The sequence below is a fragment of the Strigops habroptila genome, chromosome 1 (assembly GCF_004027225.2).
Source record: "Strigops habroptila isolate Jane chromosome 1, bStrHab1.2.pri, whole genome shotgun sequence".
Taxonomy (NCBI): Eukaryota; Metazoa; Chordata; class Aves; order Psittaciformes; family Psittacidae; genus Strigops; species Strigops habroptila.
Genome location: NC_044277.2, coordinates 125,786,958 through 125,813,953, shown reverse-complemented (window position 1 = coordinate 125,813,953; position 26,996 = coordinate 125,786,958). Strand labels below are relative to the sequence as shown.

General features: G+C 36.4%; 1 protein-coding gene and 1 long non-coding RNA gene across 7 annotated transcripts in view; one reads left to right on the top strand and one right to left on the bottom strand.

Moving 5' to 3' along the window:
* Positions 1-17,361, top strand: part of THSD7A (thrombospondin type 1 domain containing 7A) — a 269,899-nt gene extending 252,538 nt beyond the window's left edge. For 3 of the 6 annotated variants that reach the window (XM_030494595.2, XM_030494585.2, XM_030494617.2), the window contains 8 exons: positions 1,432-1,577; positions 2,177-2,351; positions 4,463-4,636; positions 5,645-5,740; positions 7,899-7,981; positions 8,315-8,525; positions 11,940-12,027; positions 13,584-17,361. In XM_030494595.2, the coding sequence (XP_030350455.1) occupies positions 1,432-1,577; positions 2,177-2,351; positions 4,463-4,636; positions 5,645-5,740; positions 7,899-7,981; positions 8,315-8,525; positions 11,940-12,027; positions 13,584-13,668 (1,058 nt within the window). In that variant the 3' untranslated portion in view covers positions 13,669-17,361. Of the gene's footprint in view, positions 1-1,431; positions 1,578-2,176; positions 2,352-4,462; positions 4,637-5,644; positions 5,741-6,757; positions 7,865-7,898; positions 7,982-8,314; positions 8,526-11,939; positions 12,028-13,583 lie in introns of those variants that run through there. The other 3 variants (XM_030494606.2, XM_030494627.2, XM_030494637.1) reach the window with 3 other exon arrangements.
* Positions 1,572-22,321, bottom strand: LOC115611547. Its single transcript, XR_003992612.1, has 3 exons — positions 20,431-22,321; positions 4,512-4,668; positions 1,572-2,274 (listed from the first exon to the last, which is right to left on the bottom strand). It is a non-coding gene; the product is annotated as an uncharacterized LOC115611547 (long non-coding RNA).
* Between the last annotated feature and the right edge of the window lie 4,675 nt (positions 22,322-26,996).

The window sequence follows — 26,996 nt, the reverse complement described above, 5'->3', positions numbered from 1 at the left end:
GATGGCAACCTCACATGTAATCCTTGAAAATGTAATTTTCCTATTAGGCAGGAATTTGGAAGTAACTGCTGTTTTTCAGTAAGTAATAACCATCTAATAAACCCAGTGACCCATGCAAATACAATAAAGTTGAGGAAGATTTCTGCTCATTGATGTTCTTTGGGGTTTTTTCTCCAGTACTTTTCAAGAAAATCCTTTTTCTCCTGTGACATCTCCATTGGAGCAGCTGTGAATTTGAAGATGATAAGGCTCTACTTGGCAAACACTTTTCTATCTAGCTGTTGTGAACACAGCTGTCTGGGTGATGGATATAGTTCTGCTGATGCACTGTGGCTTGCTCTCAGCAAAACATGCATGTCACAATCATTAAGGTGTTCAATTCCAAATGCATCAGATCGAAATGTGGACTTAAAGATTAATTGTTTTGGCCAGCTAACACTGGGTGTTATGTAGATAAATCTATGTAATGCCTTAATTTATTATAAGCCTCAGTTTACAAATTCAAATATATACATCTTATTTCAGACTTGGTTCATATATTTATAATCTATATACAGATTAAAATACCACAGCTGTGTTGGTTTTTTGGAAGCCTTTGTGAGGTGCCATCTCTAGAGCAGGCACTTTACCAATACTTCTAACACGCAAAAAATTTTCTGGCTATATGACATGACCTCTCCATAATGAAGCAGAATGGCATAATGTCCACTGCAAGATGAAAGAAGCAAGAGTTGTCAAAAGGATAAAAATGTCTTCCTCATTCTGTTTATATAAGTATCTGAAACCGAACCTGTATCTCAATGATTCTGGGTAGCATGCTACTCCTGGTTGAAGAGAAGATTAATGTTGGATAAGCCTATTGTATTGTAATTTTCTTCAGGCCTGAGTGAAGAATCCTCCGTCTCCTGCAAAATCTGCATGTCGCATTATCCAGACAGACAGTGAGGGAGAGTTGCAAGCTGCTCCTGATGCTGCAATCAGACAATAATGGAATACATGATTCTGCATTAAACCGGGGAAGAACGGGGCATGTTGGTCTCTCTAGCAGCAAATTCCATGAGAACCCAGAATCACCAATGAAGTGCCACAAAAATATTGTCACATTCAGAAAGAGTATTTTTCCTAGGCTTTTTAACTAGGAAGTTACTACTTTTGTTTGCTGTTACAGGAGTAATCTGAAATCCTTAATCAGACATCTGCCTGCACTTCTTGCAGTACAAACAAATGCTAGAATTTAAAGTGTCTGAATTGAAAAATATAAATCCATGTAACAGACAAAAGCCAACACATCTGCTTTGCAGTCCAATTTTTCAAATGTGGAAAAAATTACTTTATTCAAACACAACACTTTTCACCAAAATAGAACCATCTTGAGGATTAAATCAGTCCAACCACTTTGTTGTTAGTTATATTGCTGTTTCTTATTTACAGGAAAAATGATCAGAAGAAGGACCATAAATCAGCCATTTCAGGGTGATGGGAGGCCTTGTCCTCCTCAGATGGAGCAATTCAAACCCTGTCCAGTAAAACCTTGTTATCGATGGCAGTACGGTCAATGGTCTGCATGCAGAGTAGAGGTAAAAGCTATACAGGACTTTGAAGTTATGGAGTTTGTATATCTAGACATATTTGTGATATGCTTCATTACACTGTAAACAATTTGCTTCCGCCTTTTATACAAAACCTCAAGATTTATTCTCAGAGTTCGTATTTCTCAACAGATACAACAATGTCCTACAGATACTCAAAGATTTATTCTCAGAGTTCATATTTCTCAACAGATACAACAATGTCCTACAGATATTCAAAGTATAAATATAAACTTTAATACCTTTGCTAATAATTAAAATCTTTCTATTATAAAAGAATATCTGAGGAAATACATTGGCATCCTAGAAGAGATCTTCACTTGAGATACTGCCATGGTTGCAATTCAAAAGCACGATTACCTCCATACTTTAAGAAACAGTAGCAGCAGCCAGCAGAATTCTATGTTTGTTTGATTGTGTGTTTGTTTCAGAAGTAAAGAAAAATGTTGTGGGGTTGTTTTTCCCCCTACTGGAGTGAATAAGTAAGTAAGCAAAAAAATAACAGGAGACAGAATGACACATAGCACAAGATTAGGTCTAGTCTTTTGGCACTTCTGTCGGCATCCATGTGTGTCCTCCTTCCCCAGGATGCTCAGTGTGGAGAAGGAACACGAGTGAGGAACATTTCCTGTGTCGTTTTTGATGGATCCATTGAAGATGTTGGCAAAGCAGTAGATGAGGAATTCTGTGGAGAAATAGAGCCTATTATAGATGGTAATAAGAAGATAATACTTGAGGAAACCTGCACTGTCCCTTGCCCAGGTAACAAAGCTATTCAAATGTTGCATTTTAAGATTGGTTGCGTATCATTACAGCTATCAGTGCCTAGCATTAGCCACAGGCAATTAAATCTTTTTCACCTGCTTTATTGATTGGATTCATCCATCAAATGACCAACACAGTTACTTTCCAGTAGTAGCTCCATGACAATAAATCAATTAGAAAAAATACTAGGTTTTAAATTTTATAAGACATATCTCAGTCACGGATTGTATCTAATAAGAATATATTTTTTCGCAAAATATTTTGAAATAAAATCTGTTTAGCTGTATAAGAAAGAGTGTTAGTTTACAGCTAAATATTTGTTGTAAGTGCTTAGATCACCTAGCAGCTTTATTAATGCTTTTAACAGTGGCTAAGAACTTGATGCCTTTTACACGTATCTAAGGAAGCTAAGCTAGGGTGTCTATTTTTTTGCTTAAAGGGGCTATTCCAAATGAAACTAATATTTTTATCTCAGAAAATGCGAGTGTTTCCAGCTGTTTAGCTCGCTGTATGTGACATGCACTATCATTGCACTTGTAGACTGAATCCAAAGGAGCTGGTATAAATGATCAGGTCCATGACCCTCATACTGAGAAGAATTAAGAGCCTATAACAGCTGTTTAGTATCCAGTAAAGCCCCTCCAGTTCATTTCAAACACTTATTTGTAGAATTGGAAGTATATTGCTGTTGCTCAGCAGTCATTAGCAATGTATCTTCAGAAGCAGTGATTAACTCCTTCAGTTCTAATGTAGCTGTCATTCCATACCAGTACTGTTGTTTTGTTCTCTTGCAATTCTCCTCTTTCTCAGATTTTTTTTCTCCAGTTAATTTCAGATTGGATTGAACATAATGTTGCCTCAATAAACAGAAAATAATAAAAAATTGAGAGGCTTCCATCAACTGCTTTGTGCACAACATTCCAATTGCTTGATTTTCACATATTTTTACTTATTAAATGAAAATTGAAAGAATAAAAAGCTTGTAGTTATGTTTTTTGTTAGTCAAATTTATAAAAGAAATACAGATGCTCCCTGTTCACTGCTCACTTTTAAAATGGTGCTGAGCAGGAACCTGTTCTTCAACAATCTCGCTGCCCTGTGGCGATGTGCTAATGATACATTCCAGCTAATGTTTCCAAAAATCACTACTTGTTTTCCTATTATGTATACATCAGTTCTTCAATTATTCATTTCTTCACATGCTTTCCTAACATTGGCAAATAAAATTCCTCATTAATCAGGCATCTGGTCAACCCATAACTGATTATATCTGTCATCAATATAATGCAAGGTAGCATGAATTTTTAATAGCTCTTTCTCTGAAATAATGAGAACTAAGAGGTTTATTTATGAGTCTGTGCACAGTCTAATCCCATTTTCTACTGCAGTTTTAACAAAATGGTCTCTTTGTGTTGTACCTCAGATCTTCCTTAAATGTTCTTTAGCTGATAGTGCTAATTAGTGTCGTTAGTATGATTTTAGATTTTAACTTCACACTAATGTGTAAAATCTATAGAATGTAAGATAACATTCTATAAATCTCTATTATCCTATCAGGAAATAGCCAGAGCAGACATTTTAATCATCTTCCCATTTCACTTTATTGCGAAGAATATTCTAGCAGTTACATCTACTGTCTGTTTAGAGAAACTCTACATGAGGATAAGCAACAATTAATCCCTTTAAAACTAGGCAATGTTTTCTCTTTCTAAGATCAAAGAAGAATTGTGAACATGATATATAAATTTAGCATAAGGCATACAGTGCAGAATACCCTAAAATTTACAAAAATTCAGCCACTGGGTGAAGTGTTACTCAGAAATTCATCAGAAAGTGATCTTACAGGAATGACACAGAAAGCTACTGTGCTTTAGAACAAATAGGCTTTATATAATATTTTTATTAGTTTTATTATATTCTACTGCACAGATATTTGGAGAGTGTCAAATTACTATATTCTCTTAAGTCACATTTAAAAAGAAGAATGAAAGGAACTATGAAGAGGGAATGTTAAGAAACTGGAATTGGACATTTTTTTCTAAGAAATATTCAGCGTCAAAAATCCTTCACATATGATGATCGTTCATCTTAAAATGGCTATTTGACAGGGGACTGTTACTTGAGAGAGTGGTCGGAATGGAGCCTTTGTCAGCTAACCTGTGTTAATGGTGAGGATCTTGGCTTTGGAGGGATACAAGTCCGATCTCGGGCAGTGATCATTCAGGAATTAGAGAATCAACACCTCTGTCCAGAACAGGCTTTGGAAACAAGACCATGCAATGGTAAGCATCAAAATATATGTAAAGGCCACTTCCTGTAAGAAAAAATACAGAACAACGATTCTGTTTTCTTTCTGTTCATGATATCAAATTTAGGCAAATATGGATTTGATAGACATAGAAATGCACTAAAATTTTTGTTTTTCAGATATCAAATACAAACAAAAGAACTTTCAAATGCTATCTATCATATATCAACACTCTAAACACTGTCTTTGGAAAATTGATGACCCTTTTTTAATAATGAAATTTAATTATATGGGAAAAAACAGTTGCCTTATCTGATAACATCAATAAAAAGGAATCTTTAAGTTCTACAAAAAGAAATTTAGATTGCTATCTACCCTTTGAATTGTTGTTAATCACATGTCAGTGACATTTAAAAGTCTCAGTCATGCTTACGGCTAGTACTGGACAAAGTGTCTAAGAAAAGTAATTTCCTGGTCAGACATTTCTTGTTCATTTAGAGACAAGACAGATCAGGCAAAAAGGAATTTTATATTTATAAGGTTGCTAAGGAGTAAAAGGACTTCATGATTTATCCCAGGCCATATGAGAGGTGTACAGCAGAGCTCAGATGTGAAGCCAGATGCATCCCAGGCCACTTCACCAAGCCCTGGAGCACTGACTGAAGCTCAGTGTTACCATAAAGGAACCTGACTCTTAAATGAGTTTTGTGCAACAGATGGGCCACAACCATTATGAGGTTATTGGAAACATCTGTTTTGCCCATTAACTATATTGGTCTTACTCCATGTGTACAACCACTACAGTTATTGTCTAAGACTTGTCTGATCTATTCTGTATATATCCAGTAAGTGCAGGAGATCTTGGGGCCTCCATGTATGCAGTGCACCCTTCTAAGTTGCTGGGTGGAGGAGGAAGGGGCCTACTTAGTTATAAAAGCAGTTAAACATAACGACTATGGTCCTCCAATGAGTGTGGCTGCCACCAGTGGTAGGTTAAAATCTTGTCATCATATTTCTTGAAACGTGAATGTTCTTTGTGTAGATGGCCAGTGCTATGAATACAAGTGGATGGCAAGCCCATGGAAGGGCTCTTCTCGAACCGTGTGGTGCCAAAGGTCAGATGGTTTAAACGTCACAGGTAACTACTCTTTTTATATACACACAGAAGCCTGGAAAACAGGTGGATAAAGTCTTTTCCCAACAAATGGAAATTATTTTTTTAAAAGAATCTGCTAAAAACACTTGTTATGATGTATGAATCAATGTGCTGTTGTCATGAATCATCGTGGTTTTGCATACTAAAGATGTAATTTCCAGAATTTTGAAGCATGTGGTGCTAAAAATAAATACAAATCTGTAGTGGACCTGGAATATTTTACATTGGTTTCTGTTTGTTTGTTTGTTACCGTAGACATCTTTGGACTTCTAAATTCAGGGTTTCAGATTTCAAGCCCTACAACAAATAGAACTTTTATGTATTAAAGTGCATTTCAGTGCCTATACAGAGGCAGAGAGAGATGTGAAGCTTGATAATATCATGAATATGTCGTATATCTCTTTAAAATTACAAAATACAAAATTCTAATAAATGTGCTAATATATGTTTATTTCTTTACTTCAATAACATAAACATATAGCAGGATACTTCAGTGAAAAGCTATGGCATGTACTTACTTTTTGTGCAAACCAAAGCACAAAACACAATGTGCTTTGTGTTTGCTCTAAGATTAATTCTTAATCTCAGAATGAAGAATGACTGAGGTCTCCAAAAGCAATAAAATCTTCATATATATATGTGTATATATACACTAATTTATTTATCAGAATTAGACATTCATTTAAGCTGCACATTTTTTGTTTAAATAATTTTATATCAGCCCAGGTGATAGTAAAGAATCCCAGAGATTGTAAGCATATCCTCAATGCCAGCCATTTATTTAAGTGAAGATTACCTATTTTGATCCAGAAGCAACCCATATCTCTGATTACTGAATTTCTTTGCTGCCTTATTGCTGAACATTTGGCTCTAACATAGTGTATTTCAATTCAGACATTATAAAACTTTTATTATGAGCCCTGTTGGTATTTTAAGGCCTTTATTTATTTACTTACTTGCATAATATTGTTGTGCTGAATAGTTCTTTTTTACTTGAAGGTGTTGTTTCCCATTGGTGATGAGGCCACTCTTTCCTTCTGCAGCTTCCTTGGATGACTGATATTTTATTACATAAATTCCCACAGGCATGTGATTTGTATGCTAGGATGTGGGGTTGGGGGAAACTTACAGCAACCAGCAGGGTTTTCTTTATTCTTCATTGTCCATCCTGTTAACACTTGGATCTATGTAACCACATCTAACTGCATCTGCTATGATCGTGACCAACCTCAGCTATCAGGATTTCATCATCATATCACACCAGTATATAAAAGTGGTATTAATTTGGGAGATGCAAGATAAGTGGTCCTGTAGAATTATAAATTTTAAACTACATGATGCATATCCCTCTTCTGTAACGTAGAAGGAAACTTGGGTAAATTCAAACTTATTCTAAATATATTTCAAAGTCATTCTGGCTGAAATGATAGTGAAAGCCTGATTGTGTGTATTGGTCCATAACAATAACTGCACTGTACATAAAGCTCTAGAAATAAGAACTAGGACTATATAGAAAAGAAGATGACTAAAACTCACTATATCATCAGTATCATAGCATTCAGTACATGTTTTACTGATAATACTTCTTTCATTCAGAAAAATCTGTCTTAGACTAGCATGAAATGTGGCTTCATAAAAGGCAAAGCTATAGCATGGGTAAAAGTGACTATGAGGAGCAGCAGAAAACAGGTATCCATTCATAAACTGGATGTTTTCAGTTTAACAGGCAAAGATAGAAATAAAAATATATTATATTATTTTCTTTGTGGCCACAGTCTTACTATGTAAATCATAAGGAGGGCCCTGGAGAACCAAAATCTTTTCCCTCAAACACAACAAAACATTTAAACTGTTTTTTGAGCAATCCATCAAAGGAACAAAAGGGAAAAACAAAAGGTTAACTTGCCAAATGCACATCTCTAAAATGCACATGAATGCAAATACATGTGCTGTATCCTTACTCTACATATAAGAAAATACCTGATACCAATTATCCTTCACCGTGGAATAAGAGAAAGATTCTTAAATTCAAATTAGCAACAAAATTATAATCCATTACATATTGTAGCAAATAATGACATCAGTAATTTCATCAGTGGTGAGATATTACCATGTCAAAATATGATTTTCTGTCCTGCAGGGGGCTGTTTAGTGATGCGCCAACCAGATGCTGACAGGTCATGTAACCCACCGTGCAGTCAACCCCACGCTTACTGCAGTGAGGTATGTGCTGCTGCATTGGAGCATAAAACACCCCTGTGAGGGCTTCCCACACATCTCTCTGCATTGCAAAGGTTATGCCAACAAAAAGTATTTTCAGAGATTTTGCTAATCATTAATTTGTTAAAATCAACCTCAGACCATTTTCTATCTTTCAATTAAATGTTACATACTCTCTGTTGATTTGGTATGAACCTGCATAAAAATATACAAAGAGGTACTGTCCAGGTTAGCACTCATCAAAACAGTCTTCCAGTCATCCATGTTGTTATGCTTTATAGCTCACAAAAACCTGTGTTTTTCTGCTACACAGTGTAAAACACTTGTTCCCTACAGACTAGAACGTGCAGTTGTGAAGATGGATACACTGAAGTTATGTCTTCCGATGGCACACTTGAACAGTGCACTCTCATCCCAGTGGTGGTGATCCCCACCATGGAGGACAAAAAGGGAGATGTGAAAACCAGTCGAGCTGTGAACCCTACCCAGCCCTCCAGTAACCAGTCAGGACGAGGAAGGACCTGGTTTCTGCAGCCTTTTGGGCCAGGTGAAGTCATGCAATGAGCAGTTCTTAATGCTAAGTACTGCAGCAGGGTCTGGCATTTACATTTTTGTCATGCCAAGGAAGAAAAGAAACAACCCTTAAGTGTTCATTTAAGAAGACAGGCAGCTGCCCTGACTGAAAACAAAGGAAAAGACATAAGCGAACCCCTAGCCTTCTCAGCTACTCTATCGATATATTTAATGAAATCTTGTATTGCAGAAGATTTCCTTTTAATCCCATCAACCTGTTAAAATTCACAGAAGCTATAGAAGTGTGACTTTAGAAGGGAGTTGGCTGCAAAGCTGCAAGCCAGGATATTAGATTATGCTGTCTCAACCAATAATGCTGTTGATAGGAGGGAGAAGGTAACGCTGAAGACTGCAAAGGGTAAGGGTTGCTTAAACTTTGCAGCTGTAGCGTAAATTTGTACAAAAATAATCACTATAGGTATGCTAATGCTTTTCTGCCTTATCTGTATTTAAACTAATTCATGCTTAGACAAGAGCTAACCACATTATTGATATTTAGCATAGACATGCTCTAAGTCTCGATAGGCAATGTTTGCTTTTATGATGGACCATGTCCTTTAGAGCTGAGCAAGGACCTATGTGCAAGAGTGGCAAGAAATATAAGACAGTTAGCCCACCAAAAGTACTTCATAAAGTCCATCACTGGATTAGATTCCAGTAAATTTTTCCTGGTACTGTTAAACATTGATATAAATAAAACCTTAATTAACAAAATATTTTCACATAGAGAGATACGACGCATGTCCAAAATGTTGAAGACAACAATTGGTTATCTTCTTAAGTGTCTTTTAAATCACATAGAGTTAAATATTCTAATACACTTGTGTCTTAGGATGTTAATTTCTTTCTAAAGCTTTTATGAATGTTTTTAATCTGAGAATTGAAACAGTCTCTTTATATGCATAATCCGTAAAATGCTGCAAACTGAGAACTACAGAAATACTTCTAATAAGCAGATTAAATCATGTTCAGGTTAGAAATACTTGTGTTAGATCCCATTAGTCCTACTAGTTTTACTGTTATTTGTACTGTGATGCTATATTGGATACCTGCAATAAAATGATCTTTACTCCAATTAGTTAATATTTTAATCCACAATAAAAAAAAAAAAAAAAAAAGAAAATTAAGCTTTTCTGGTCCTCTTTTAAAAAATAGCATCTTACCAAGTATGTTATCTTTCACTTATTCTAGCTAACTCCACCTGAAAATGCCAGAGGGTGAGTTGTAGCAGCCACAGTGCCAGCAATAGACAATGTCAGACAGTCGCCTTCAACTATTCAGGAACATGGATGCTCATGTGAGCTCAGACATGGGGCTTGAAGCAAGGAACAGTTGAGAGATTTCATGAAAACTCACCAATTTTCCAGTAATTCAGGTTAGAAAGGAAACATAGCTCAGCTCAGATAAAACCAATGGTATTGAATAAAACTAATACTTTATCCAGCAAAGGTAGAAGAAAATGTGGAAGAAAGTGAACATTTTGCTCTTCAGATTACATTTGTGCTGGATTGTTTTTAATTCCAGGATTGGGTATCTATTGGAATTTTTTTTTATTTAGCCTTTCACTTTCTGATCTAAATTTAAAATAATTCTTTCACTGTCTTCAATAAATAATATCGCTTTTCCAGAAAGGAAAAAAAAAAACCAACCTAGCCCCTTCAGGTGTCTGAGTTGATGTATGACCCAAAGCAGAAGAGTTTGAGATGCCAATTCCCTTGTATACTTAGAAATAAGCTGTCCAGGGGCAATTCAGAAAGCCCAAGTAAGATACCTGTAGTTGCATAATAGGAGTGACCTCATTAACAGTTCCCTGCTTTGACAAAAATAAATCCATACACAAGGTAATGCCAGTCTTTTTTTCAAGGAGATAATACTATTTTAAAACAAGCAAACACAAAACCATTTGGAACCCCTTACATTTTCCAATGTAATTTGCCAAGGAGAGAAGAAACTAACCTATTTAGCAGTACTGAGGTCTAAATTCCTCTAATTTGTATTATCTTATCATTGGATATGTCAGGTCAAATCTACTGTTCAATTCATCTTTAATGGATCAATTATTTCAGTTATATCAGTTATTATCAGTTATAACGTTTCATTAGCTTGATTAATGTAATGAAGCTAAAATATTTTTAAATTTATTAGTCTTGAACAAGTTGTCCACATGACTGCAAAACTTTGTATTGCTAGAGAACAGAAAGCCTAAACTTAACTGCACAGCAATAGAGAGCACTATCAAGAATCTAGGCAAAGCTAGACAGACTAATTTTTTAATTATTGTTTTGGAAACATCAACTGCATTGATAATGCCTTCTTGTTCTGCAGAGGTATCAGGAAACAATAAGTATTTAGTCAGAAAAAAATTAGCTATGTTCGCTTACATTGAAAACTTACACGACTTTATGAAATAAAAATTTTGCCACTTGTAAATTAAATAATTCATGTTTTTTGTGGAATTTTCATTGTCAGGGAGGTACAACACAGCTAGCTCACCCCCTGTAAAAGAATGCTTTCAAAAAGCCAATTAGAAATTTGCAGAATGAGTCACATAAAAGTAGTGAGTCAAACAGCATACACTGACTTTGGGTTGTGACATGCTCATTGGAGGTTCAGAGAAAAATCCCACAGAGGAATTCACACCATTTTTCTTGGGAGAAGTGGGTGCATCTAGGATCAAGACAAGCAAGAGAGTGGAATGTATGCCTCAGCTTGTAGCAACATCATGTCCAAAATGTAGACTGCACAGGCTGCACATTAATACAGTCCTTATTAACAACAGACAGTTGTTCTACTTACAAGCATGGATTGTCTTTTTTTGGTGTATTTTTGCTTGTTCTGTGAGGGGAAGTTGTTTTATAACAAGCTTGTACTTGGTAGGGGAAGAAATTGAAAAATTATTACTTTAGTAGTGAAAGTTGTGTTGTGCAGCTAAGGTATGGGTGAGGTAAAACATACTAACGGTATTCTAAAATATCAAATTAAATGGCATCAGGAATGAAAATAACAGGCAGTTGATTTACAGGAGCTAGAATGGAAAGTGATGCTCATAGCATAAATGACTCCCAGGCTGATCAGCTGCCCTGCAATCATACTGAAGGATGCCCACTAAAAGTGGGCCCAGGGGCTGGGTTTCAGGGTGTCTCATTTGCTGCCTTTGCCCCACATCTCAGCTCCATTTGGATTATCCAGACTTCGGCTGAAAAGCAGAACACAAGTGCACAGAGAAGTTACTGCTTAATTGTTTAATTGTACTTAGTCTTATTAAGCTGTAATTGCTAGTGAAGACATTTATTTTGGATTCTAAAAGTATTTCTGTACTGTATCAGAACTAATAATTCAACAAGACTAACTCAAACACTACTGACTAACTAACATTCATTCCTTTTAGATGGGAGGCTGAAGACCTGGGTTTATGGTGTAGCTGCTGGTGCATTTGTTTTACTCATCTTTATTGTTTCTATGATCTATCTAGCCTGGTGAGTTCTTTAATTATTTACAAACAAACAGTCCCACACAGACTGTAATGCAAGCATTTACATTTGCCGCTGTAGAAACTGCAAGCACTTCTGTGAACTGCAGTATTCAATTTTCCATGTCCTTTTGTCCAAGCTCAGGTTAGTGGACTGTGGTTGTGGTCTAGATGATAGATAAACACATGCCTTCCTGAGGTTAGAACTTCTTACAAATACGGGGTAGCTTAGTGCATAGTTTATTTTCGCTCAGTTTACCTCTGTTAAAAATATACTGTGCCCTTGATAATTCCATTGTGCCTATATCAGAAAATGCAGAGAGAAATAGCAAGAAAGAAATTCAGTAATCAATCAGGGAAGTCAGATTTTATATTTGGCAGGATAGAGAGATACACAACCAAAAAAAGTCTGAAAACTTTCTCATGTGTTTTCCATACATAAAATAGTATTTTGTTGAATAATCTTGGTGCATGTACGAGCAAATATTTTTTGCAAGAGCAAGTCACCTTTGAGAATGCTCTCCCTGATGTTTTCCAGGTCCTGTTTGTAATTTCTGATCCAAATGACTGTGCAGCTGGAAAGTGAGGGAAGTGTGGTCATACACATCAGGCTCTTGGCTATATTGCATTAGTAGGCATTAAGGGGGGATTCTGGACGTTTTGGGTTTTAGTAAACCTTCCCCAAAATCTCACCTTTGTCTAAGTAAGGGAAAAAAAAAAATCTTTTATTTTTTCAAGGAAAAGAAAATCCATTAGCATACAACTACACTGCAGATTCTTCAGACTGGAATCTGTGGCCACTGCAAGCCTCTGTAACAACAGGTTTGGTAACAAAGATTTAGGTTTGGGCAGCCAAAGTAGCTGAGATAAGATTTTTGCACAAGATTGAGGATGCACAGGCCTGATGAAGAAATGCTTATATTACACTCTAAAAGAAGAAAAGTACTAAAGCATGCATAAACACGCATTTTCCTTTGGCTTAGTAATTTTTTAAAACTGTATCAAATGGATTGGAAATACTGCTAGATTAAAATCTAATTCAAGGCTAGACAGGGAATGGTTATGGCTAACAACCATATCCGTGCTATTTATGACTGGTTTACTTATAACACCTAGAATTAACTGTAGTCATTCCAGCAAGTATAATGAGATTAAACTAGTCAAAAGATAGAACTTTCCTGTGGAAACCTTGATGTGTCAAGAGAGAGATTTGAGACATCTAATTTAAAAGAACCTGAATGCGGCTTTGATACATGACCAAATATTACACTGCAGGGTCTGGATTATTCTGAAAATTGACTGATCTCGCAGGAATACCTTCCAAGGGTTGTCAGCGCCATAACAGCCTGTTCCTGGACAACTGAGCTTTGAAGTAGATGTTGCTTTGGTTTGATAAAGAGATAATTACTGATCCATGTAAAGGTTTTAGGCTTATGGCTTTTATGAATGAACAACCAAATGCATTATCTTAAAACAACACACTCATCTTTCATTTAAGACTGAAATCCATCTTCGTATGTTATTAGTTTCTTGTTCTATTTACAAATTATCTTATTGTTTCAGCAAAAAGCCAAAGAAGCCCCAGAGAAGGCAGAACAACCGACTGAAACCTTTAACCTTGGCTTATGATGGCGATGCAGATATGTAAAATATAACTTCTCACGGTGACAAATGGAGTCTCAATTAATGGATTGAAATCAAAAGGTATCCAAAGCCACAGGGATTTTCTATGGAGTGGATTAAGTGTTTTGACTTTTCCTTTTTTGTAACTGCACCATAGATAAAGAAGGATGGATTTCATAATGCCTATGGATATTCAAGGTATTATTGCTTTACTTTAAACCATTAGCACTGAGAAATCTGGCAGAATCATGTTGACACTGCAGTTGGAGATTTGTGGTCTTTCCTCAATCTTACAAACTGTAAAGCACCACTGCTGTCTCCAGAATACTGTAGCTGACATAGTATTAACAGTTGGAAGCCCTTGCATCATTAACCAAGTATAATCAGTACGCATGAAGAGTTTGTACCAAGCTGTTTATGACTCTTTATATTCAAGCATAACATATATACTCAGTTGAACCGTATGTATTACTCTACCAGATTATATACTTGTTAAAGAGCATTTTAGTGCTTACTACAATATTAACTTTTAACTGGGATTAATCCACTGAGCAAGTTCAACAGTTTGCCAGTTGATGATAACTTGTGTTAACCTGCGTTTCAGAGGGCAATGACTCACTTGCAAAATTCTGTCCTGTTATGACTACAAGGTATAGAGGCCTCATATACACATCTAGAAAGGAGGCATTCTCAGATTCAGTATTTTCTAGTGGTTGCTGTCTGGAAAAAGAATACCCATTGTAAATGTTACAATACATTTCTACTTTCTCTAACTCAAACTGTTGCCTGCATCTTTTTTGCTACATGTAAGGCAAATTTTTGCACTATATTAGTGCAGCATGATATGCACTTAACTAGTATTGCCAGAGAAACTGCCTCTTTTCAGAAAGGATAATGATGTATCTTGTGCAAGGAGTGTCAAGTAGACAGGTCTTGAATCCTGAAGAGAGTAGCATTTGGTTTGGACTGTGACTGGATGGAATTGGCTAATGACGTGTACTGTACACACCATTTCTTGTCACAGCGGCCATTCATAGTCTACATTATGGCAGTAATACAAGTGTCTAGTTTCTTGCCCCATCTACCTATACTGGTATAGATTGTCCTGCTGGTTTCTAATTGTACTTTGAAGGCTGTTTATGACTAGATTTTTTATATTTGTTAACTTTGTTAGAAAAAAAAAGAAAAGAAAAAGAAAAGTGGTTGCCGTGTAATCCTGAGTGACATACTTACTATCTAAAAAGGTATTCTGATTGTTCAACAAAAATAAAATGGTTTTGCTTTTTTTTTTCTTTCCACTAGTGAGAGCGTTTTCACTGTTGCTGACAGTGCAATACTCAGAACCCTTTTGTCTTTTCTAATCAGGATAATTGGATAGACTTTTAATTAGTCAGTTAAACTCTTGAGTATACTGGCAAGTAAACAATAAGATCAATAGTTCTGCCATTTTAATACTCATGACTTTTTTAAAACCTCTAGCAGTATGAAAACTCACTGTTAACCTTTTCTGTGCTCATGGCTTTTCAGTGTTACGCTTCCAACATGAAGCTCATTGACTTGCCACTGTACCGACCTGCCTGTTATATATGTGATTTGTGACCTGAGAAGGGTTATTCTCATCAAATGGCTTCTATGTGTAGCCTGAACGTACAAGAGACTGTGCCACTACTAAGCAATACAAAACTTTATCAGGCAACCTCTCAAAAATAATTGTTATATAAAATTCAATATTAGGTTCTCAGGTCTTTTTTATAACCTAAACCATTTCTGCCTACTCATCACGCTATTTACTCAAGAAGCACCAGGTTTTGCACACTGAATAAAACTGTATTTTTGCAAACTTTGGCCCAGATCCACTGAAACTGATGACATGACTCTTATGGACATTGATCGGTAACATCAGTCCTTAAAAATACCTACCTTTGTTCCATGTAGAATAATTCTTGGAACCAATGTGTATTTTGTGAAAGTTTAAGAGAGATTATGGTTATGGTCCTACTACAACTTAGCTAACTTACTTATATTACCATGCATCAAGAAAATTACCTTCCTCCCACTGCACAAGTATTCCCCAAATGGGAATGATAAGCAGAGTGGAACAACAGTAACAATCTTTTGTACAGGTTTAATTTCCCATTTTCTACCTTGATCTGGCTGCAGCTAATGACGTGCCATGGCCCCCTGCCACAGCAGTGGTTCATTCATATATGTGTTGCATGACTGGGGAATTCAGTCTTTCTTACATTGCTTTGTGAAGTATAGTTAAAAAAAACCCCAAAAAACAAAAAAAACAAAACCAAGAAGTCTTGGTGATTTTAATTACTTCAGTATTCTTTAGTAGAAAACAAGAAAAAGCCAAGTTGATTCCTGTTTTGTCAGACATACATACAAAAAATGATGTGGAAAAGTTACAAAATTTCAAAGAATGATAACTATCATGTGGAGACATAAAGCTTAATCATGATTTGTGTATTTTCAAAAGTCTGATTCTGTGTTGTCAAATAGTATTGGACCAATAGGGAATTGAGGGAACAGGGTTTCTTTCATTGGCAAGGAGTCATCTTTATTTATTATACTAGCTGGTCTTAGCAGGAGCTGTTGCGTAGGTCTTGCTTTGAAGATTTTTACTTCCTAAATCTAAGAATTTAATAACTTGAAGTTAAAGGTATGACATCTCCTTTTTCTCACTATATAAAATGGACAAACAAAGAAAAAGATGGGAGGGGTTTTTAAGTATGTTTGGCCTTTGCAATCCATGCAAGTATTTAATATGTGTTATACTTTATATCTGATCAGTGAATTTTGCTGATGCGCAACTGCATCATACTAGTGCTGCATTTTAATTCAAGAGTGCATTTTTATTATCTTTTTTCACTAAGAAAGTGCACAAAAATTTGAAGCCAGAATGGTCCCTTGTTATCAAGAAAAAAATATTAGACTATAAGGAGGGCTGAAATTTTATATAAAGCTAAACATTGCAAAGGTGATTAAGCCCTTTAGCATTGAAACAGAAATAAAAAATGGAATTATCGGTATGATCAGGTGAATTATCAGTATAGAATTAAAAGCAATTTGGTTTAAAAATCAGAGTGCTTCTACAAATCCAGTGCCTAAAGCAGCCACTACCGTAGATTGTTAGTTTGTGAAAGTAATGTTTCCACTGATCAAATAAACCATTCAGAAAATAGCAAAGTAGACATTTTCCTGTGGATGTGGTGGTTTGTATTTTCCTTTTTAAATCTGTAGTTTCTAGATTACTGTGTCTGCTTTGAGTCCTGGAGCAGATCCTCTTTGAAGCTTTGATGCAACTGCACAAGCTTGTTTATGTTTGGTAATAAAGCATCAATTTTGAAACTCCCTTCCTCCTGCGAAAATGTAATAAAGTTTGTTTTCTAATATTACAATCTGAAGAGACCAATTTAAAAACAAACTATGTATAATCACTGTAAAATATACTTTGAATGAAATGGAAATCTGTCTCTTTACCTTTATGTAAATTGTGCTCACCCAAAGTTAAGAGTTTATTTTGCCTAACTTAATTTACTTGAATATTTATTTTGTAGAACAAGGAGGCAGCTGTCTGAGGAATGTTTACCTTTTTTTGTTAATGTTAATTTGTAAATTGTGTAATGCATTTTTATTTTTTAAATTATGTATATTTCTTTTTTAATGCACAAAATGTTTACGTACAACTACTGCAAATTTGTGTATATTGTCACTAAGCTTTATTCAGTTAATACAGATTATGTGAAAATGTAACAAGTATTACATTTTCATCTGGGTTATTTTTACATAACTGATGTATTGCTGACAATAAATATAAACACAAAATCATTTAATGTCTTTTTTTTTTAATTGATGTAGTATACTATGCTGAGATAGAGTAACAATAAAAGCCAGATCCCTGAAATATGACCACCTTTTAAATAGTCTCTTTTTTGGAAATAATTTAGCAAACATATTCTTGTTAAAAATTAGTCTTTCTCTTTAAAAAGAAATAAAAATACTTCCTGATGTTACGGTAACTATCAAAGTCCGTTGCTACAGTCCTTGTGGACATAGAAGTCTACATTTGCAGTTGCATAGTAAATTGATTGACAAATATCCAATAAATGCATAAATCAATGGTATTTTAAATTTTCTTCCTTAATTGCCATTTTTAGGTCAGAAAAACTAACCCATTTGTAAAGAACCAGGGGTGGATCAAGATCTCACTAGAAGACATTTATTCACTTCAGCGAAGCTGAATCTGTCCCTGTCCCTGTATGAGAATGAACAGGGAGCAAAATCCACCCCCTCCATATAAACCAACATGCTCAATGCAATCAGTAAAATTGTCATTTACATCCCAGTTGTTGAATAATCACTACCAAATTCCCTCACATTTCTTCTAGAATCAAGAACTTGTTGTTGAAGAAAGAAGTGACTCTGCACTTTTTTCATAACTGCTTGTATTCTATCTCTGTGCTCTCCAAAACACAATTTTTTCATGTCCATTTCTGCAGCATATATTTACACACCAGTTCATGGGGTTTTGTCCAACTTCAGTAGTTATTACCTCCACAGTAACCCTTCAGGGCTAACCCTTAAAATATTTAGACCCAATTTTGAGAACACACAACTCTGATTTTAGAGGCATTTCAGGATTTCCTACCTAAATTTTCTCCTGCTAGAATCCACAGTAAAATAACAGAAGCATTGGACTTGCCTTTCTACCTGCAATTTAGCAGAGGAATTTTTTAGATCATTTAAAGTTGTTTAATTCAGTACAGGCAGAATTCTACTAATATTTTTAAAAGTTGCTGGACAGAAGAAAAGATTCTCATTTAAACTCTGCAGAAGAGAATAACCTGTGGTATGCTAATGAAGATCATATGATCTTCACATTCAATAAAGAAAACTAGTGATAGGACTTTGGCAATTGGTTGTGAGACTTGTAGAGTAATGGCTTACAGACTGCAAAATGTAATCTTAATTTAAAAAAAAGTCAGGAAAATACAACTTTCCAGTACAAGGGAAGGAGATAAATAGAGAAGTAAATCAAGAGGCTTAGATAAGCCATGTAAATATTTTAGCCTCCTAGTAATGTGAAGATCTATAGTATTAGGTCTAGAAAATTACCCTGCTGAGACAGTAGTGAGCTTAAGCAGCCATTCAGGATCTGCTTGGCATCACTAAGCACAATCTGGCTATTGAAAAGGTTATTTCTGAATCTTCCATGACCAGAATTTCAGTAACAGAATGCACATTCTCAGTTTGTTGCCTGTCCAGTATTAACAGATTATTTTTAATGAGCTGCCTAATGAAAAAGCTACAGAAACCTCTCCCAAACTTAATCTCTCCCAAACTTATTTACACAACTTGTATCACAGAAAAAATATGCAGACTGTCACAGAAAAACAGAGAAAGGGTGACATACTGTGTCTTGCTTTCATACTCTAAACGTGATTTCCTTAACAACTTTCTTCTTTCTTCCTTTGACCCCATTGTGTCTTGGTGCTTGAAGCAGATGCCAGATTTCATCCTTATCAGCAACTTTTCTGATTTGCACTGATTGCTGCCATAGCCTCTTTTTATGTCTTCTCACTCTTAAGATCATGGTTAACCAACAATAGTTACTAGTTGACAATTTATAGGTATTTGAAGACATGCTGGCAAAAGCAAAAATTTGCATACTTAAAATGTGAATTTTGAGGCTGAAATAACTTGTTTCTTCTCTTCATGCAACCAAAACAGCAGCTGTGTATTTGGAATCCTTGAAGATACCTAATTCTATGTATTTCAGGTTCAATCACACCATTCTATTCCTGTTACTTTACACACTTCTGTTCCCTTGTTATACACATTTTGTGTTAATTTTCATTATAAAATCATAGTAAAGGCTGTCTCCTCTGCATGTACAGTTATAGCAGAATGGAGAAATCCCTTTTTGGAGACCTGATTGTGGTATGACAATAAACTGTGATTAACAGAAGCTCAAATCCTCAGTATCTATTACCTTTCTAAGAATGCTGGGGTGAAAGCTTGGTAGCGTAGGTATGTCCTTGAATCATAAATCACCAGAGAAGTCAACCAAAACCCCTCTTCCCACGAGCAGCTCCGTGGCAGGAGGTTACATGTTCACATTTCCTATTTTGAATATTGCCCTAAACACACACAGACTATAGTTTTACTTACTTTATCTATAAGCTATACCAGCAACTTAAAATCATAGGTAGTGCATTATCTCAAGGTATATTTAAAACAATTTATCAGAGATGTGTAGCATCACGCATGTGATAACAGAGAGCTGAGTTCAGGTTGATATTCCATGCTTAAGATCAGGAGGCAAATTTCCATACGTGAGTAATTCAGCTTTGGATCTAATTTTTAGTTTTGATATTCCATAAAATGGAAGAAATTTTCATCACTTAATTTGGTTTGAACCAACATAATAGAGACTAAAACAAACTCAGAATAATACTTCTCAGCCACAGATCTGCTCCTTTTCAACCAGAGGGCTGAACCCACATAATCCCGCATCTCCAGGCAGCCAAGCAGGCCATCCAGGCCCTCATTTCTTTCCGTCACTGGCGTCTTCTGCAAGTACCGGTTCTTGCTGAAATCACTCTCTTCACACAGGCTCTGTTAGGCATTCATCTGGTTACTAGTCCCCAAAACATAAATTAACATTGATTAATACTGGCCCCATGACCTACTAGCAAGAAGCAATGTCCTGTACAAAGCTTGACTCACAAGATAGTCTGACAGACTGGTAGGAAATAAGGTTTCACTGGCTCAGTGTTACCTGTTATTTTAAGGGTTACACTGGTATCTTCCTCACTGCTCTGTTTCTTCTGTCTCCAAGAATGAAGAATTCTGTAGCTCCATTTTATGAGTGGAAGTGGGTGACATGAGGTTTCACTCAGCCGAGGAAAGGAAAAAAAATAATTAGCTGATAGTTTTGTGACTGCCTGAAGTTGAACTTAATGAACTGCAGCGAAAGCTTTCTGCAACATTGGAATGGCAGCTGGAGCTAAACCCTACATTTCTGCCTTAAATGGCCTCCACTTACTAGTTGATGAGCAAAACATTAGTAGCAGTCATTTGTTCAGTATTACAGAAATGTAGAAGCTGTGCAGCACAAGTGAGAAGTTAATTGTCGATCTCAAACTGGATCTCCAATCCCACTGCAGAATTACAGAGCTAAAGAAGCCAGGCCAGAAGTCTAATAGCCTCAGAATTGTAAATGGGCCCTTTGAGAAAGGCAAGACATTATTTACATGAAAATTTGCTATCCTGCATCTCTGTTAATACATTCTCTTTGAAATTAGGTGATAATGCATCTGAGAAGACTTCCACCTGCCACCTGAGATCAATGAAATGGCAGTACGATGTGTTTCTCCAGAATGCTTCATGGATCTTATCAAAAAGCCTTATCACCACATATTAAAAAGCTTCATATACCTATAACAATAGTATAGAGATTATAAGAAAACAATAGAAGTTATAATAACTTTTATTATTACTTGATTTACATTGTCTGAAGCTTTTAAGTCCTACTTAAGTAGTTGTCAGTTACCATACAAAACAACCTGGGCATTCTCTGTAAACTATATTGGACTATGCATATACGAAGAAAACACATATGCAACAGGATTGGGAGGGTTTTTTTCCAGCAGAATCACAGGTCAATTAAATAAATTACATTAAATTGCTTTCAAAGACAGGAAAAGTATTATTTTAAAGACTTCTCCAGATTACTCCATGCAAATTTCCAGATTTTCATTTTCATTGCTGTTCAAAAAAGCCCCAGGCCTTCCATTTAATAAGGACATTCCCTAAGGACAAGGAAGAGAATTTTTCATTGTGCTCTCAGTTTCTCTGTGGAAGGCTTGAGCAATCTTTTGTTTTCGCATTTCTTCATGCTTCCATAGTCTTTCTGGGCAAACAACAATAAAAAAATCTTTCCCCTTTTTCCTTTTTCTAAGCATTGTACATATTTGACTGTCAGCCACAAATATCTACATCCATGTTTTATTCTCTTGTGTCCTGAAAGTCTTGACCCAGCTGAACCAGCTGCTAAGAGCATCACCAAAGGAGAAAAAGTTGAAATAGCAGGACGGATACTAGGTATCTAAAGTTAATTTGTTTTGTTTGTCTTTAAATAGTACAACCATAGTTTTACACAGATACCAGTAACAAGCAGGTATTCTGTGCAGAATAGAACAACTCTAACATGTTGATGCAGTACAGAGGAAAACAGGCCTGGTATGACAGCAAAGCCTGTGAGCAGTGAAACCAGACTGCAGTAAAGAGGGCCACAAGCACAGAATGCTGAAAGAAAGGGCACAGGCTGGCACTGAGACCCCTCGGCTATAAGTCACCCATGCTCAGTTACAGAAATGCAGACCTGGAGCTGGACAGAGCTGATTTTAGGGGTAACAAAGAAAACAAAATAATAGTATCTAACATACATGAAAGACACCATATATAGTAAACCTGGGTGTAATATGGAACTGCAGACCAAGGAAGACAGAGCAAAGGTGTGAAAGGATGTTGGCAGACATATAAAAATTACTCCAAGTTGATCCTAGAGCAAGGAAAAATAAACCATCAACACGAACATCATATTCTTCACAGTGAAGGCCTTCAGATGCTGATGATTCACCATAACACCAGCACCACTGCCACCAGCATGAAACCAGCAAGCTCAGCACTCAGAGGAGCAGTGGAGACATAAGCCAAACATACAGGGAGAAGGGGTAAGGCAGTAGGAGGTTGTCCTGGGTTCAGCTGTAGCAGTCATTTTTGTCCTTCTTAGTAGCTGGTGCAGTGCTGTGTTTTTTAACTTTCAGCCTGGGAACAACGCTGATAACACTGATGTTTTCAGTTGTTGCTAAGTAATGTTTATTCCAATCAAGGACTTTCTCAGTCTCATGCTTTGCCAGGGAGGAGAGGAAGCCGGGAGGAAGCAGAGACAGGACACCTGACCCAAACTAGCCAAAGGGGTATTCCATACCACAGCACGTCATGCCCAGTATATAAACCGGGGGGAGTTACCCGGAAGGCCCAGATCACTGCTCGGGTCGGGCTGGGTATCGGTCGGCGGGTGGTGAGCAATTGTATCCTCTCCCCTTGTTATTTCACTAATCGTTATTATCATTGGTGGTAGCAGTAGTGGTTTTGTATTATACCTTAGTTACAGGACTGTTCTTATCTCAACCCGTGGGAGTTACATTCTTCCGATTCTCCTCCCCATCCCTCCGGAAGGTGGGGGAGTGAGCGAGCGGCTGCGTGGTTCCGAGTTACTGGCTGGGCTCAAACCACAACAGAGGTGTGTGTATAACAATTTTAAATACATTCTCAGTCTTTTCTTAAACGATTACACCTGGACTAACAATGGTCAGACTGCTTCGCTTTCAGTCATACTAACAATATATTTTTAGTTTTACTTATATAAAAGGCATACTTCCTCTGTGCCCATAAGCAAGATTTTGAAAGTAAAAACTCTGCAGCAGCTGAGTGAATTCTAGGGCAGATGGATGAAAAAGAAAAGGATATATGGATTTTTGAGTTATATGAATATAGATACGGTAATCCTCTACTAGTACATCAAATTCAAAAAAGAAACAGAAAAACTTGAAAGCTAGATACACTCTGTCTTCAAATCATTAGAGAAATGGGTAGAGATGAAAGCAAAGGTGGTCACTGCCTTAAGGGCACAATTGCTATTTTTAACGAAGAAAGTCAAGCCATTTTAGTAGTATCTTTTAATTCAGAACTGAAACAAAAATCCTAAATTTACCAAATCTTCACTATGTGCTAAACGATGTGATGACAGAAAAAAAATCATCAGTCTTTGTTGGAAACATTTAAAGTATTTATTACCATAAGCAAGGATTTTATCCTGATGGCGATGGCAGATAATGTGTCACGAGGGTAACTAGTTAAACTAATTTTTTATGCCTAATATACCAATGAGCTAGAAAACTGTTCAATAAGGACTTAGAACTTGCTAATGCTAAAAAAAAAAATAAATAAAAAATACTGACTGAGCAGATATGGTAAAGAAGCCTACGGGACATTTCCTGAAAGTAGTAAAATTATGAGCATATGAGCAACTAGAACAAAAAAACACCTGGAGTGAACTAAAGGGTAGCTAGGGTTAACTGTAAAACACTGCGAGATAGCAGTGGGGGACAAAGAAGAACAAGGGAAAATATGTCACAAAGCAATGAGCCACAGCAAAATCTGATATGATCAAAGACATAACAAAGCATCTGCTATGAGGCTTCTCTCACCCAAGAGCAGAATAGAATTATTTCAAAACAACTTACATTTGTGGTAGAGAATAGCCAAATAGTGCCTACACCAAAGAAGTGGTGAAGACAGGGACAGCATAAGCAAGGAATTACTTAGTAGCATACAACATCTCTACTTACAAAACAACTTCTTAGCAAAATATATTAAAAAGTGCAAAATTTGAAATTAAGGTTTGAAGAACAACAAAAAATGCAGACTTTTCATAACACCCCAGAGGGCCTTTTCTTGCCTTTACACTATCAAACCAAGTATCATTTGTCGCAAGGCTCCCTAGGGCAGCAGTTGTCCACCAGCCACTGTATCTAGCAGACTTAGGTGGCTTTTTCTTCTATGATGGGAACCACTTTGCTTTAGAACATATGCCACATCTTAGCATCCACTGCTCTTCTAAGGGTTCCAGAGTGATCTGGTCAGAAACAGGTCTGAGGTATGGACTACAGCAGGTGCCATTGCCATAAATTCATAAAAGGCAAGAAGCAGGAGTGCCTGGCAGACTTTGCTTTCCTCAGAGCATGATGCTTCCTTGGGCAGCAAGGGTAGCTTATTGCACAGGTAAGTAAGTGCTTGAAACACTCCTGCCCACTAATAGCATGATTGAAAGAGCCGTGAGCTGAAGACAGTTGGAAAAGTTCTTTTCAAAGGAGGAATTGAAGAATGTGAATGACACAATGAGGTGAAATAAGAACAGAATTAAATTCCAGCACATTCATAAGAAGATAATTAGCACATTCAGATATTCATAATAAAACAATAGCACATTTGGATATACGGTGTACCTTGAGAATAAGGCAAGCGAAAACTTGTAACTGAAGTGCATGTAGACAAAAGAAATCTGATATATGGCCTACATGTATGGCACTGAAAAAGTATCTGGGCAAATTTCAGCTCGAATAGTCATGATCTCTAAAACTTGACTAAAGCATACTCTATCCAGGAAAGTAGTAGAGGCCCCATCTGATGAAACACTCAAACTGCCTATAGCAGTGGAACATTTGCTGAGCCAAACAACCCTGCTAGCCAGGGGAAGTACCCAGGTCCTCGCTGTTAGGGAGTGCTACACTGCTGGTAGGCCAGGTAACCTACAGTGACATCTCTGCAATATTTACCATTATAACAACTTGTTAACAACTATCTGAAGTGAATGATTGGACCCTATGAGAAAAAATACAATGTCATTACATAACTTTACATAATTACTATCATATTGTAAAACATATACATTTTTCCTCCCATACATGACTGTGTTTTGTTTGAACAGCAAGGCAGAAAATGGTTTAGGATGCATGTAAAACTTGATGGGATTAAGAAGCAACAGAAAGGTGTTTTGCTTTCTAGGTTCTAATACTTGCAGGCACAAACATGAATAATATCATTATTTCTCACACCTGCAGGTAGGCCAGGCTGAGCTCCTGGGGACTGAAAAATATTAAAAATGATGATATAAAACTAGTTAATTAATCATATACTAGTGAAGAAGGCCCCCCTTACTACAGCTAGTAATCTCTGGGGGGAAAAATATCAAAATAAGAAGGTAAAAATAAAATAAATGTGTTGTCAACTCTTCCATATTTTAAAAGCCAGTGAGTGTCTCAGTAAAGGCTTTCTCTCTTTCAGCTTGTCTGCATTTGGTATATCAAGCACATAATCAATTGACAGGCTTGCAATTGACCAAAGAAATCTACTTCATTTGTACGCTATTTGTCTAATAGAAGCATATTTATTTGCTACTGGTAAAATGGACCTAAAATATAGTAAAAGCAAGGCCCAGAGATATTAACTCATCACCTTCAGTTTTTTACTTACTAAAATTGAATAAGATTGAGAAATGACTACATTCCATCACTGAAGATTTCGGGCTTTGCATTTACAAGATTTGCTTCCTGAGAGTTGAATGCCATCCAAGTAGCCATCACCACATCCGTGTATCAAATTAAGCTGACTTTTCAAATGAGTTTCTAAATTGTTGGCTGAAAGAAGGAAAAAAAATAGGGATGATCTCGCCACATAATATTTCCCTGGATGCCAGTCTGCATCCAAGCAATTTGACCTCATGGCATATACTGCCATGTTAGATGACTTAATAGAGCTTTTTCGAATTAGCTTCACTTTCCTGGCATTGTCTAGATTATAATTAGAGCAGGCTATTTCACGCACTGTACACTGGGTTTATAACGAACATATGTGAGACTTCTGAAATGGGAAAGCTGATGCACTAATAAGTATGCTAACAAACACAGGCAACATGTTGTTAATTTTCCACTTCTAGGCTCTTATCTTCATCTAAGAGGGTGAAGTAAATTTTCTGTAGACTTCAGTGAAGGAATACGTAGCTACACCTGAATGATTTCTCTGGCAAAGCAAATATCTATTTTGTGATCTTTCAACAGCAAACACTCAGAGTCATGTTTCTGTTTCTTCTCCTTTCCACAGAAGAGCATTATAGTTCTGCAAGATGAATAGTTAAATTACTAGGTTTGGTTTCATACCACGTATAACTATGCCCTGTGTGGCTTCCCAAAACCCCCAAAAACTCAGGATTCTCATGCGTTGGACTCCCATGCAAAGTAAATCATACCCTGAGATAAAATAAAGTCTGTAGCTGTAGAATAGGTCCACTCAGCTTTGATTTTCAGAACAATTACCCTACAGACTGGTGAGAACAGAGCAAAGGCATAGCACTGGAGCACTGAGATCTGTACAGGTGGAAAGAGGTATGAAACATAACTGTGTGGGCCTACAGGAAATAAACTACAGCCACAACACTGGAGCAATTTATAAGCTATCATATCAGCAGGAAAAGGGTTAAAAACCAAAGGAAAACTGCTTTGCTTGTTTGTGCAGCAGAGGGCCAGACCAGCAAGATTTTCCAACTATGCTGGAAGCATGGAATAGCTAATGACTCAAAGGAGGAAAAAGATGGCAACTTCACTGAATTAAGGATGAAAAGAAGTCACTGTTCAGACTCTTACTAAACTAAGAGACAAAACACTTAGGTAACCATACAAACTTTAAAAAACTTTTTAGCAGTGAGGTCACTAATCATGGCAG